Source organism: Solea senegalensis, linkage group LG13 (genome assembly GCF_019176455.1).
Source record: "Solea senegalensis isolate Sse05_10M linkage group LG13, IFAPA_SoseM_1, whole genome shotgun sequence".
Taxonomy (NCBI): Eukaryota; Metazoa; Chordata; class Actinopteri; order Pleuronectiformes; family Soleidae; genus Solea; species Solea senegalensis.
Genome location: NC_058033.1, coordinates 1876662 through 1891902, shown reverse-complemented (window position 1 = coordinate 1891902; position 15241 = coordinate 1876662). Strand labels below are relative to the sequence as shown.

General features: G+C 41.3%; 2 protein-coding genes across 3 annotated transcripts in view; both read left to right on the top strand.

Annotated features, from left to right (window-relative positions):
- Window positions 1-1766: 1766 nt before the first annotated feature.
- LOC122779313 (histone H2AX) lies at window positions 1767-3469 on the top strand. The gene has a single exon (XM_044041503.1). The coding sequence runs from the start codon at window positions 1861-1863 to the stop codon at window positions 2287-2289; it is 429 nt and encodes a 142-aa protein (XP_043897438.1). The 5' UTR covers window positions 1767-1860; the 3' UTR covers window positions 2290-3469.
- A 367-nt stretch (window positions 3470-3836) lies between these two features.
- LOC122779312 (pleckstrin homology-like domain family B member 1) overlaps window positions 3837-15241 on the top strand; it is a 55167-nt gene continuing 43762 nt past the window's right edge. Inside the window, exon 1 of one of the 2 annotated variants that reach the window (XM_044041501.1) lies at window positions 3837-4904. The gene's annotated coding sequence lies outside the window, so the exon portion shown is untranslated. The remainder of the gene's footprint in view (window positions 4905-15241) is intronic. The other variant, XM_044041502.1, reaches the window with a different exon arrangement.

The window sequence follows — 15241 nt, the reverse complement described above, 5'->3', positions numbered from 1 at the left end:
ATTTAGCTGATTTCAACAATTCATATATTAAAACATTTGGCTGGTTTAGCAGATTCTCACTACTATTAAAATTGTATTGAGATATTAATATTTAATATAGCAAAACGTTTAAATAAATAATTTTAAAAAGAAAGAAAATCAAGTAACACAATAATGCTGTGAAATATCAAATTTGGAGCACAGCATCAATGTTCTTATGGCTTTTCTGTAACAGAGTAAATGGAATTTTAAAATACAGCCTTCATGAAAGCACAAACTGGTGCCTTACTTACTTACTTACTTAGCCATCAATATAAATATGTTACATAAACGTAAACATTATCAAATGTTTTTTTTATGTAATTTCTAAAGCTACACAATATTTTCTGCAAGCACAACCCAAAACACACATAGATAAGATCCAAAAGGAACATACAGACACTTTGCTAAGGACACTGGGTGTTTACTGGTCATATGTTTGACAGTTTAACAGAACAATTCAAGTTCATTTCAAGCAACTGTCTAATAATATTACATATATAACTCCTGTTGCTTTACAGCAGACTTACAACGCCAGTCGTAATACGTGAAACTTTACTTCCTTTCAATACGTACAGCGGTGTTGACATGGAAGTGAAATGTCACACACGGCAAATAAAAGTAAAATAAATAATAAAATAAAATAATGCTATATTAAAGATTCTACTGTCCACTGCAGACATCTGCTTCACTGACCAGCAGACTGAATCAAAACAGCAGGAAATGTGACTTCTTTCTCCACATTCCTCCAGTGTGCATATGCTCTTTGGATTGATATTCTCATGTTCACATTTAAGTGTTGTGCTTTTATTTTGAATGCTGCACATTTTCTTCCTTGGTGCTGTTATTGGTGCGTTTATCCCCTGCAGCGCCACCTGCAGGCGACTGCTGCTTTGTGCGCTTTGGATTGAGGTGGAATGATGATGATCGCGCGTTTGACAGACGACAGCAGGAACGTCCAAATATGGCTTAGGATATGAAGATGTAATATGTGTTATGGCAGAAGTAATAAAGCAGCATGTTTTTGATTCCACGCAGTCTGCAGCTCACACCGCCGAAGCACCTTCTTCGCTCACCTTTGTGCATTAACCTGCGCAGCACCGTCTTCTTAACTAACAAATGCTCCATGTTTTACAGCTGCCTATCTTGTATGTGTTGTTTTTATGTATTATTTGCTTATTTTGGGTCACAGTTGCGCGCATACGCACGCTGAAACGCGCGCACACACACAGACCCTGGTTTATTAGACTCAGCGCATACGAACGTTTCTGACTTCCGGGTTTATTTACAAATGCTTGAATTATTTAGTCTATTATTAGTGTCCTACTGGTAACCTTGTTACGGTGCTTTCCTTTTTCGTGCTTCTTTCACTGATCGTTTGTTCTTTTCTTTTATGGTGGGTGAAACCAATTTTAATGTGCATTACCGACCGCCACCCACTATGGGGGTGTGAACCATAGTGGGGGAGTGAGTATTTCAATGGTACTGCAGACACCCCCTTCTCGAGTATAACTGAACTCACACAGGCGCCAAAACATTTGAAGCTGGAGGGAAGATGTTCGATTGGTCGTTTATGTCCGCCTCCTGCACGTGACTCCCTCACAGCACGCAAGAAGAAAACACCGATGATGCGTTTGTAACGCAGATTATGATTGGTTCGTGACACTCACTCCCTTTTCCTTCTGACCACTCTCAGCCAATTACACACGGCCATCTGAAGTCCAAAAGCCAAACGGATCTTAGGGCGGGATTAACCGTGGGGTTATATCCAGGTTGCGCTGACATGTAGCTCTAGTTAGCTGTTTTTCAAAAGAAGAAGAAAACGTGCAAACTACTAAGAAAATGTCTGGAAGAGGAAAATCCGGAGCTAAAGCCCGTGCTAAGGCTAAGACTCGCAGCTCCCGCGCTGGATTACAGTTCCCCGTCGGCCGTGTCCACCGTCTCCTCCGCAAGGGTAACTATGCTGAGAGAGTGGGCGCCGGAGCTCCGGTGTATCTGGCTGCTGTACTGGAGTACCTCACCGCTGAAATCCTGGAGCTGGCAGGTAATGCCGCCAGAGACAACAAGAAGACCCGCATCATTCCTCGTCATCTGCAGCTGGCTGTCCGCAACGACGAGGAGCTGAACAAACTCCTCGGCGGCGTCACCATTGCTCAGGGCGGGGTCCTGCCCAACATCCAGGCCGTTCTGCTGCCCAAGAAAACAAGCCAGGCCACACAAAACACCGGCAAGGCGGGAAAGAAGGCCTCCTCTCAGTCTCAAGAGTATTGATTTCCAAGCTAACAACTGTCCATACCCAAAGGCCCTTTTAAGGGCCACCCACTCCTCATTGAAAGAGCAACTAATCCTGCTACCAAGCTAATTTCCTTTCTTCCCATGATGTGCTATCAAAACCATGTTTGTTAAAACCGATGCTGCTATTCCTTAGTAATGTTAGAAGTTTATTTGCGAACACGTGCAGGTAATAGTAGTAGTGAATTATTATGTTCTGGTGTAGTTCAGGGACAACTATGTCACTCAAAATATGCCCAGTATCTGAATTGACAGGGGAAGTTAATGGTTGTGCTTAAATTCAACGTTTGAGGACATTGGTAGGAATTTAAGGTCATAACATATGTGCAATGGTTACTAGTAGATGAAGTAGGTGTACATCTTAAAAGTCGCTTCAGGTTTTTTTTAAGAACAATTTGATTTCTCCCAAAAGCCTTAAAAACAAATCCTTGATGGCCTATTTATTGATGGACAGTTTTGTTACAGAACGTGTTGATACACGTGATTCTCGGTCAAATGTGTGTTTGTTTTTCACACTGATATGACGGTTATTTGTCTGAATGGCTGTTGTCAATGAGGTCAACTTGTATGTGTTTGCATGTGGGCTCAAAGCCTGAATAACAAAGAACAGTTCAGCTCGATGCTCCAGGTGTTTCCTCATTGCACGTTAAGGAAACCGCAGTCAGCATGAGCACAATGTGAACACAACCATAAGACTGTTAGAACATATGGCAAAACCACTGTGCTGTAACCTACAAGTTACACATTCATCATCTAGACGTTTAGGATATGTAATAAAAAAATAAATAATAATAATAATTAGGCAAGAGCCATCTGTGTGTCAACTGTGACATTTTTAAGTTTTTCCATGCTATATTCCTTATGTAAATTAAATTTTACTTTGATCTTACAATGTAGAATGAACTTATAAAGTCTAAAGGAGTCCTGTTATACAAGGGTCAAGACAAACTAGGAATTCCGAGAGAATTAGGGCAGAAGCAGAAAATACATGTAGGTATGCAGGTCTGGAGGACAATTATATTGCATTTTGCAAGAATGATTTCTTGTCCATGTGTCATCTATTTTTATCACTTGTATTCTTTAAAAAAACAAACATTTGTTGTACAATTTGTGTATTGTCTGAACATAAACTGAAATAAATTCCATTCATTCAAATGTCTGCAGATGGCACACTTAGGTCATAGCTGGGAGACAGTTCCAGAGGGTGGGGGCCATATTTGTGGGTGGACCATAAAGTGCTCCAGGAGAAAGAGGTGGAGGATGTCAGAGAAGGACTGTGGGGCCACAGCGTGGAGGATTTGTGAGTGAGGAGGAGGATGACGACATTTGTGCTGTTCAGACATTCAAGAGTGGCAAATAAAAGTGAGAGAACAGCAACACTAATATTGTTTAAGAGCAACGTTTCTCAAAGACTGCCGTTTCTGCAAAATGTACGTCGTGTGAAATAGAACAGTAATGTTTTATAGTCCCAGGACAGTGATGCCCCTGAACATGGATGTGATTAGGGGAAAACTGCTGCCCCAGTTTGTGTTTTCACTACTACTGTGTAAAAAAGCATGGGGTAAATGCAGAGGTCAAATTAAGTATCACTAATTGGTCAGTGTGCAAAATAACTATTTCTAATTCATGATGGTGAGGCTGCACATCACTAAATATACCACCAGGTGTCACCCGTTTCATAAAATTGGTGGTGAGTGTTCAAGTGTTTATGTGCAAAACAACATTATCACAAGAATCCACCAGTCCTTTATACAGTCATATTTAGCATTTAGCATTTGTGTGTGAGGCCATACTAAGATCTACTTCTTTGAAGTCAGCTATCCTTCTGTCATACATCATCATCCCTGACACTCGTCTTCACACACTCCACCCTTCCTACACTGTCTTCTTCACCTCTCTTGTGCAGTAGTTTAAACATCCACTTGTGCTACCTCTTCTCCCCGTATCTTCACCATGCCACCTGTCATTCACACACAGGTATTATCTTAATCTCTCATCACATCTCAGGCACGTTAATCTAAAATCACTCATAACATTTCCACAGGAGGAGAACATGCATATATTTTTGTCTCCTTTGGTTGATTTAGTATAGTGGCAAAAGCAGCATGACTCACTGAGTTTGAACAAAACCCAGGGCAGGCTGAACCAATTACTTGGGCCTTTATGTCCTTTGGTTTTGGTAACTATCTGTTACAGCTCAGCTGTTTTTATCACAAAGTAAAGCTTGACATATCATTTATTTTTGCTGTTTGTTCAGTAATATTGAACAGCCAACACATATATAGTTGTGTTGGCTGTCCCTTTTTCCTCAACCAGTCTGAAGAGATGTCGCAATGATGACTGCTTTTACCATGTTTTGTCTGCACTATGCGAATCACAGAGCAACACAGTGAGTGGGTAGACTGAAATGAATGGAAAAAATGAAAAGAAGCGGAGAAAGACAGAGAAAGAGGGGTGGATCCTCCAGAGAGATGAGTGTAGGGAGTCAACAGTATCACAGCAGAGGAGAACTGAAAGCTTCTTTCCATCTTGAGACTTTTGTCATGAAGAGCTAGGAGGATTCTTCATCTCTGATGATTCTATAGCCACGTCAGGTAATTGCCAACATACATGTTTTTGTTAGTGGTCAGTAAGTCTGTTTCATGCTCTGTTTGCGAAAAAGTTTAAATATTTAATTGTCACACACTGATAATAGTCATTTTCACAGAGCGAGATAGAGAGATTAAGGGCTGTGAATGGGATCAGGCTGCAGGTTGATTAACAGGAATTTGATGTGCACATGAGCTGTGAGTTAAAAAAACAACCTTTAAGTGCCAAAAGCTGGTCTCATGTAATGGATTTATTTTGTGATGTGTTTTGTCTTTAACATGTTTATTACTTAGTGACAATACTGTAACTTTGTCATTGTGGAGAGACTGTGGCTTCGTTTCTTATTTGAGATTGTAAAAGGCAACTGATTGAGTTATATTGAAGATGTTTCCTCTTACGGATGAAAGGTTAAATAACTTAACTCAAGCATGTCTAGTTGCCTACAACTAACTCCTGAATCTGACTATGACTTTGTTGACAGAGAATCTTCACAGACTTATTGGTGAGGCATTTCAAAGGAAGTGGTGCATCTCTTTGGTGGGAAAAAATGTGAATATCAGCTGCTTCCTGTTGATCTTTTTTTTCTCTGAATTGTCTGAGGCCACATCTGGACAGAGTTGCACTCTCTTTAACTCTGTGTCTACACCATGTGATCATTGTTGCCACATACACTACAACAATTGATTTGCAATAAAGTAAAATAAGCCTAGCTTCTGGGAAATTGTTGTTATTTTTTGCCTAAAAAGAAAATATAATTTGGCAAGCAAATTCTGCATTGGGAAAATAATCCAATTTTAAGAAAAACATTTTAAAGTAAACATTTCTTAAATGTTGGCCAGTTTTGTCTAGTTTTCCATAGTTTTAAGGAACACTGCAGTTTGAAAGTGTCTGCAGATTTACAAGCTTGTTTAAATTCTAGCCAAGCAAAATTAGCTTATCCCATTGGCAGATTCTTTTTCTATCCATCTTCTACCACTTTATCCTCCACATAAAACATGACAATTTAAATCAATTTATAAATATCTATACAAATATTAAATATGTATTTCTATTTGGGCTGTTTTTGCAGTGTGTGAAAATGTGGATGCAAATCATAACTCAAATAGTGTTTGTGTGTACACACTGTTAATCTGTTAATCCGCTCCACCCATTTTACCAAGTATGCCCAAGTATAGAGGCCCTTTCTCAGTACTCAAGTATGCAAGGATGTACTTACGTACTTGAGAAGTACGCATAGAGTACATACTTGCCAAGTACGGGAGTACACAAGTATGATCTCTTCAATTGGAACAGCAGCATACTTCCTTGTTCTTCCTTGTTCTACTGTTTGAATGGCGGGTGGCGCCAAGTACTTAAGCTTCATTACTGCTACCTACAGTGTTGATAAATGAACATATGAAATACTTTTAATAAATGCATATATATTGTTATTATTTTCACATTTTAAATATTTAACTTTATGTATTAAATTATTTTTATTAAAATATACAGTACCATGTGAAAAATAGATATATTACACCTTTGTAGAGTAGTTTATATACATATATACAGTATGTAAATTTATATATATGTACATATACATCAGTCAGTCAGTCATCATCTAACCGCTTTATCCTCCACTAGAGGGTCGCGGGGGGTGCTGTGCCAATCTCAGCTACGTACATATACATATTTGTACATATTATATTTAAATACAGATACAATGACCGTGCGACTTTAATATAAATCTAAAATTCAATGTTAAAATAGATAAAACTTAATTATATACAAACTTTCAAACTGTCAGGACATTTACATTAAAAACAAATTAATGCGTCAACAACAAATCTATGGATCACACCAAGTATCTAATGACAGCAACGTCTGAGCCAGCAGATCATTTCATCAGGACAGGGCGAGGTAACGCTGCTGTGCGAAATGCATTCTGGGATACATGGCTTTCCCAAATACGCTCAAGTCACCACACGATGCATACTTAAATGTAAACGTGAAACGGGCGGAGTGAGAACACTTCCAGGTATGAGAACTGTACTCGCTGCTCGTGTACTTGAGAATTAGAACAGAACTGAGGCTGATGATGTTTTCACAAGTACGGGAGTACACAAGTACAGACAAGAATGAATATTGAGAAACGGCCCATAATTCAATTTGAATCGGCAATCCCAAGCGGTGCAGGAGAGTGACGTCAGTGGCCGTACTTGGGAAAGCCATGTATCCCAGAATGCAATTTCACCGGAACATAGCAGCACAGAATATAAATATATACATATATATATGCAGTATATAAAAATATAAACCTGAAATAAACATTTTTCTGTGTCACGCAACACAGTTCTAAGATCATTTGAGGCGAGCATTTCTGTTAATTTGAATTATGGTACAGATTTGCTTCCATACCAAAAGCCATCTAATAGCATTAAAAGCCCTTGACTGTCATCATCGACAAAAATGGATGAAAACAGTGACCAGGTCCTCTACCCTACTGGTCTATGGGCTACAACCTCAGCTGCGTTATCCTCCACAGGATGTAGAGGGTCACAATCTCAGCTGAACAACCATTAATTCTCACTTGACTTACAGTCAATTTACCCTAATCCCCACATTGCATGTTTTTGGACTGTAGGAGGAAGCCGGTGAACACGCACACACAGGGAGAACATGCAAACTCCATCAGAAAGGACCTTGTTTCAACAGGGGCTTGAATCCGGGTCTTCTTGCTGCAAAAGCACGAGTGCTAACCACTACACCAACCATGTGGCCCTCAAAAGGGTCCTACTAATTCAAATAAAGACATAATTATTAAAAGTGTTAATCTTCTTTTGCAAGAAAACTTACTTATACACGTTTCCATATTACGTTCACAAATACAGCTAAGATCATCATCATCTACCGCTTTATCCTCCACCAGAGGGTCGTGGAGGGTACAGCTACATCGGGCGATAGGCGGGGAACACCCTGGACACTTCGCCAGTCCATCGCAGGGCCACACACAGATAGAGACAAACAACCATTCACTCTCACACTCAGATAAACCAAACAATTCACCCAATGACCAAGCATCAGTGGAGAGAAAAAAACTCCCTTTTAACAGGAAGAACTCTCTGACAGAACCAGACTCAAAGGTATGCAGCCATCTGCCTCAACTGGTTGGGGTGAAAGGAAAAATGGGGGACAGAAAGGGGGAAGAGAAAGGACAAAAGGGAGGCGAGGTATAGACATAGAAGAGAGACCAGGAGCAGAAGTACAACAATTGTATCAGGTTATAAGTTTAGACAAAACAGTTCTGAATCACATGTTTATAGAACTACAATGTCATTTATACATCAGCAGCAGAGATTGTTGCATTTCCTAAACTGTTTTTTTTTTTTGCACAAGATTGGATAGTTAAGATTAAAAGAAAACAAACCTGGTTCTTTTTCGTTATTCCTTTTGATGTCTCACTATGGGAAGCAAGCCCCACTGTGACCATCATTACAGTGGTGAACGTTTCCATCCACGCTGCTGCACATAGTGCCACTGACTACAAATAGCGTGTGCGGAGGACACAACCTCATTCTCATCGGGAGCTTTGGCAAGCTTAACTGCTCATAGACAGATCTTAAACTAGCTTCCGTCGCCAGAAAAGCAGAAAAGCTGATTTTCTGCGTCTCCAGTCACACCAGACCGGCCTCTGTGTTTTTTCCTCGCACCACCTCGGGAAATATTTGATTTGCAACATGCTTCCTATAAGCCCAGGTGTTGTCAAGCGTTAGTATACCAGCTACCTTCTCAGCTACTGTTAAGACCAGTGACGTGCGCTGAGGTTCATGACTGGGGAGGCACTCGTCGGATGTACAAATACATGAACCCAAAATAGAAGCTTTTATTTCAATTTTGACCTTAATTAAAACATTTAGTTGTTTTAAAAGCATTTAATGATGCTTTAATCGATTTCATACTGTTCAACAATACGATAGCAAGAAAAACAAAATAATATTTATTAATATAAGGTCGGTGTGGAAGTGAAGTATTGTTTTTGGTGGCTCTGTGTGTCTGTGTGTGTGTGTGTGTCTGTGTTTCTGCACTTGTTGTGTGAATGGGGTGAAGTCCGACATCTTTGATTGCCTTGTTTTAACTCATTGGCTTGCAGCTATTTTTAGCACAGCCCCATACTGCCAAGCGTTTTAGACCCACAGAACAGTGTGCAATAAACACCAAAACTACCAAATTAAAGAGTAAACTCTCTTCTTTCATCAGGAAAAGAAAGTTTGTTTCTACCTTTTTCAGCTGATACTAATATGTTTTGCTTTAGTGACACCTCAAACATCGGAAAAGTGATTTCCTTCCATAAAACAGCAAAAACAACAAGGTCTTTTAATTGCAAAAAAATATTCACAAACATATAATGTAAAAAATTGTACAGTTCTTTACAGGTATGTACAGTAACTCTGCACATGGAGGGGAAGGGGTTGGTGAGGAGGGAAATAGCACTGGAACGTAGTGGGTGAATGAAAAAGCCATGAGTATGACAAACAATAATGTGGAAACTGTTCTGTGGATTAATAATCTTTACACAAAGTAATAGACCAAACTATTGTCTGGACACTGTATGAATAGAGAAATTGTAAGAATGTCTGTCTGTCAGTGGAGCACAGAAAGTGTTGACTGTGTTTGGCAGAGTTTTGTCACCCTTTGCGGACACTTTTTGTTTTATTTTATTAATCAATTTGAAGGTAACTGTTCCACAGTGGGTCAATGCTTGTTTTGTCAGTGTTGTCAGCAGAAGTTATTTATCTTCTAGTGACCCAGACTGTGTGGTTGGTGGTGTCTATTTTCAGAAGCTCATAGAAACTCTGAAGGGCAGAACTGCCCCATAATTACAGGTTACTGTAGAGGGCCTCACATTTGCAAGAATTAAAACTATTCTCCAGTCTGGGTGCGTATGTTCACTCAGTTAGGCTTGTGGGCAGAGCCGGATTAAATAAATGGACTATACTAGGCAGACTATATTTTTTGGGCCCCTCTCCATCGATGTTATTTATGAATTGAAATCTGAAACTTACCAAAGTTACTAATAAAAGTGAATTCACATTTTACATAGCGTAGTCTTTGGTTACAAGTTGGTTCTTTGTATGCCAAAATAAGTCATGTGTCTTATATTAAACAGTCTATCAGACTATTTTTTTATTTTTATTACCGTATTTATACGTTACTACAAGCTCTATTAAATGCTATTAAATGATACTTATCTTATCCATTGCGAGTGCCATTGTTGAGGCAGTAGTACCAGTAAATCACCAATAGGTGTCAGCATTGTTATGTAAACGGAGCAAATAAGATAAATGTTGTAAGCTATTGCATTTTGCAGAAAATCTTAATTAAATGTGTTGATTAAATTGAATACTTTATTAAGTTGTCAAATATACAAAGACCAAAAACATTTGCAGTAAGAGAAACTGTGCTGTCGTGGTAAAGAGGTTTATTTTCATGGACAAGCATCACCTCTCTTCCATTTTTTGGTATTCAGCTCCTGGTCTGGACTGTTCAGCAGTTTTCTACACTGGTCTGGATGTTTCTCTGGATGGTGTACTGTGCAGTGTTGTTTTTGGAAGCCATTCTAGATTTAGTCTTAGTTTTAGTCTTTTGGACTAAAATGCTTTTTAGTTTATTGATGTTTCAGTCATTTCTATAGTGCAGTGTCACACATAAGTTTGACATGAAATTACCTCCGCCGGGGGTGCTTCGGACCGACTCTAGATCGGCTTGGAAGGGCTCGGGGCGAAGGTGGTTTACAGGGAACCCCCGCCCGGACCTCGCCGCAGACATGTGCACTCGCTGGCAGACTGTCCTCAGAACGCCTTGACAGTGTCGCGTCATCAGGACGAGGGGCGTAAATTGTCTTGAAATGTGGACCAAGTCATTTTTAGGTTTTGATTCTCCCTCTGTCTGGGCCCCCTGCCAATCGGGCCCTAGGCACGTGCCTAGTTTGCCTTTGCGTTAATCCGGCTCTGTTTATGGGCACAGCACACATGCACATGTGTGTTTTTGCGCGAGTCACACAAACAGAGACACATTACCCATCCTGTGTCTGAGGTGCTGAAAGAGGGAAGAAGGGTCCAGCATTAGTGTTGATGAACAGAGATATGGTCTGTTCTCTGTGTCACTGTTTCCACACACATTGGGTGTGATTGTCATATATGTACTATTTCACCAGGCAGTCTTTGTCTGGTGTGACATCGGACACAGGTTGAACGCCTGTTGTCTTTTACAGCCTGGGCTAAACTTGCAAGACAGGAGCAGAACACACCATGTTCAAGCATGTGTCCATATGTGCAGTTGGCACCAGGATACCCTCTGCAACAGATCAATGATTTACTTTTTAGTCGTATCACCGGACTCGGGATGTTGTAGATCAGTGGTGAGAATACTTCGACCCTTACTCCTAAATCCTACCAACACTCCTTCAAATGAGGACGCAGAGGCTAGGAACTCAGAGATGGACTCTTCTATCTCTGGGGCTGAGGTGGTTAAAAGCTCCTTTGTGGCACTGTCCCAGGGGTGGAAGAGATCCAGCCAGAGTTCCTTAAGGCTCTGAATGTTGTAGGATTTCCTTGGTTGACATGGTTCTGCTCCAGGTTGTTCTGGCAACACCAGAGGACCAGCTGTAGTGATCTGTTGAAGATCTGGGTGAAGATGGGGGCCAGCTGGTCAGCACAGTCCTTCAGACAGGAGGGTGACACGCCGTCTGGGCCTGGAGCTTTCCTGGTTTTCTGTTTCCTGAAGAGCTGACACACATGCTCTTCACAGATCCTGAGTGATGGCAGGGGGTCAGTAGGGAGGGATGAGGGTGGTGCAGAGGGAGATGAGGGTTGCTTGATGCTGGAGCGGGTGATGGGTGTGAATGTTGGCTTCTTAAACCTGCAGTAGAAGACAGTCAGGTCCTCAGCCAGTTCACTACAATGTGGGCGGATGGTCTCCTGTAGTTGGTGAGCTCTTGTAGACCTCACTGATGCAGGCAGGCTTGTTAACTGAGACACTTTTTTTCAGCTTCTCAGTATTACACCTCTTTGCCACTTTGATCTTCTACATCAGTGAGTTCCTGGTCGTGTTGTCCAGGACTTCATCCCCACTTCTGTAGGCCTCCTCCTTGGCCTGACAAAGCATCCTGAGTTTAGCAGTGAACCAAGGTTTATGGTTGTCGAATGTGCAGAAGGTTTTGGTCGGCACACACATGTCCTCACAAAAGCTGGTGTAGCATGTCACAGTGTCAGTGAGTTTTTCCAGATCTGTGGCAGCAGCCTAAAAACACCACAATCTGTGCAGTCAAAGCAGGCCTGTAACTCCAGCTTCACAGTCTTCACTGGCTTAGCAGATTCAAATTTCTGTCTGTAATTTTGGAGAAGATGAACCATGCAGTGACCAGAGAACCCCAAGGCTGCACGGGGGACAAAGCGATAAGTGTCTTTTAAAACGGTGTAACAATGGTCCAGAGTGTTGTCTGTATCTTTGCAGTTCACGGCTGAGGATTGCTCTGTTAAAGTTCCGCAGAACAATGAGCAGGGAGTCTGGATGTTTCCTCTCCATGTCTGTTATCTGGTCAGCCAAGTGTTGTAAAGCCTCAGTAACACAGACCTGAGGTGGGATGTGAACACCAACCAGAATAAACGAGGAGAACTCCTGCGGTGAATAAAATGGCTTGCAGTTTGGAAAGAAAGCATGGAAAAAAGTCTTTGTTCAACACTGTGACATCTGTACACCAGCCTTCGTTAATATAAAAGCAGACTCCACCTCCCATCCTCTTCCCCAAGAGCTCTGTTACGTGGTCTTCTCGGAAAAGTTGAAAGTCCAGCAGATGTAATCCTGTGTCTGGGATATATTCACTGAGCCAGGTTTCAGTAGTCTGAGTTTCTACTGTTACGAAGCAGCAGTCCATCCATCTTATTGTTCAGGGAGTGGGCATTCGCCAGATGTATTGACGGGAGCGCTGAAAAACCTAAACAAGCACGCCGGCTTGTTTGGCTCATTTGCCCCGTATGCTTCTCCTGAACATCCTAAAGAGAGCTGCTGCTCTTCCAACTAAAAGATCTGTAAATTCTCCACAATCGTTTGGAAACAGCAAAAAGTGTGACTGTTGAATGTTCAGACTTTGGATGATGGAAGGACAACTTAAAATGTGACAAATAAACAAAAACACACAAACTACTGCAGAGTGAAGCACCGAGGCAGCTGCCCGTGGCGCCATCTTGATCTATTTAGATTAGCAGCCCAGGATGGTGGTCCCCCTCTTCAGGAAGTAGTGTTCCAACTACAGGGGGATCACACTCCTCAGCCTAATGGGTAAGGTCTATTTGGGGGTCCTGGAGAGGAGGGTGCGTCAAATAGAAGGTGTTCGACAGTGTCCCTCGTGAGTCCTGTGGGAAGTGCTCCAGGAGTATGGGGTAACGGACATCCATTCAGTCGCATTTCTCTGAAAAACATAGGCTCCGGAGATTACTACATTATTGAAGACTTCTGAAACTTGTCAGTCAGTATATAACATCATTTATTATTGGGGGAGACCTGGTAGAGAGGGTCAGTGACTTCAAGTTTCTGGGAACGTACATCTCTCAGGACCTCACATGGGGGACTAACACCAATGCCCTCGTGAAAAAGGCACAGCAGCGCCTGTACTTTTTGAGGTCACTGAGAAGGGTCAACGTGTCCCGGGACCTGCTGCTGTCCTTCTACAGGTGCTCTGTGAAGAGCATCCTCACCCACAACATCTTGGTGTGATTCAGGAGCAGCTCTCAGGCTGACAAGAAGGCTCTGGAAAGGGTCAGAAAGTCAGCATAGGGCACCATAGGAGTGCAGCTGTCCTCTCTGTCAGACATCTATGACACCAGGTGTTTGTGCAGAGCCACCAGCATCACCTGTGACAGCTCACACCCTGGGCACAGCTTGTTCTCACTGTTTCCCTCAGGGAAGAGGTACAGGTCCATCCAAGCCCGTACCTCAAGGTTTGCAAACACCTTTTATCCAAGTGCAATAAGAGTGCTTAACACTAAGTAACTCTTCCAACCTGTAAGTGCAATATTCTTACACTTCTTATCAGTGCAATATACACACCCCACGTACATCTACCGTTGTACAGTATGTATTGTATATACTGTATTGTAAACGTGCAACTTTCCTCTCCTTTTACCAAGTGCAATAAACATTTAAAATAACATCCATCCACTATGCTGTACAATGTACTGTATGCACTATCATATACTGCATATTTCCCTTACTGGCTCCCACTGTAAATACTTTGAATACTTGAATACTTATCGAAGGTACTGGTGCACTGTTTTGTTGTTTCTTCTTCTATGCTTTCATCTCTTCACTTGCACTAGAGCTGTCCTTTAATCTCGTTGTACACTGTATAATGACAATAAAGGTGATTCTGATTTTGATTCCCATAATTCCCATTAATTAATGGCCGACAAATAGACTGTAGTGTTTCCACGAAAAGCAACCCTTATGATAGTGAAAGACTTGGATACCAGCTTTAAACAGAAAACTATGGCAGGTAATCTGGACCACTTTGCAACGGGTATTGACTGGACCCAATTGCAGCACAAACAAGCAGGTTTACTTGAACAACAGTCTTTATTTGACACCAAACCAAATGAAGCAGCAGAGTATAGCAGCTAGGTGCCAGGCGAGCAGTGCCGGCCCTGAGTAATTTGGTGCCCTAGGCAAGATTTTAGCTGGCGCCCCCTTGCATCGCAGCAGTCAATTTCACAATCAACTTTCATACAATCACACAGAAACTGCATGTGTGTATTCAAGATTTTATTTATTTGAGTAAAAAATATCACACCAAATAAAAATTAAAAATACAAAATAAATACAAAATAAATAAAGCAAACATATTAAGCCGAACATGAAAACAAGTGACATAAACTGAATTAAGAATAAATATAAATATGGTATTGCACAAAATAATAAATTATGAAACCACAACACACACTATTGCACACAGTATAAGAAAACAAAAGAGAGACCTCTTCACACACCTGCAGAATTCATTTCCACATCTTGCTGCTCCTGTAAAAGCTTGGTTGCGATAATTTTCACAAAATATCAGGTTTTTAATTCCAGTTAGACTGTTATAAATTAATGCCTGGTTCAGTTTGTTTGGCTTGCTCTGGAGAAACAATCATCTAGTATAATGGTTTGGTCACATGGGCATTTGACTGGGGCACAAGGGTTTCTGAGGAAAGCACGGCTCCCATTGTACCACAACTGTAGCAGAAATGTTCTCAGTGCACCCATTCATTCTCTCTCTCTCCCTCTCCCCCCCTCTCTCTATCTCTCTATCTCTCTCTCTCTGTGCTTA

Coding starts and splice junctions, on each gene's coding strand:
- LOC122779313 (XM_044041503.1), top strand. CDS start 1,861: ATGTCTGGAAGAGGAAAATCCGGAGCTAAAGCCCGTGCTAAGGCTAAG.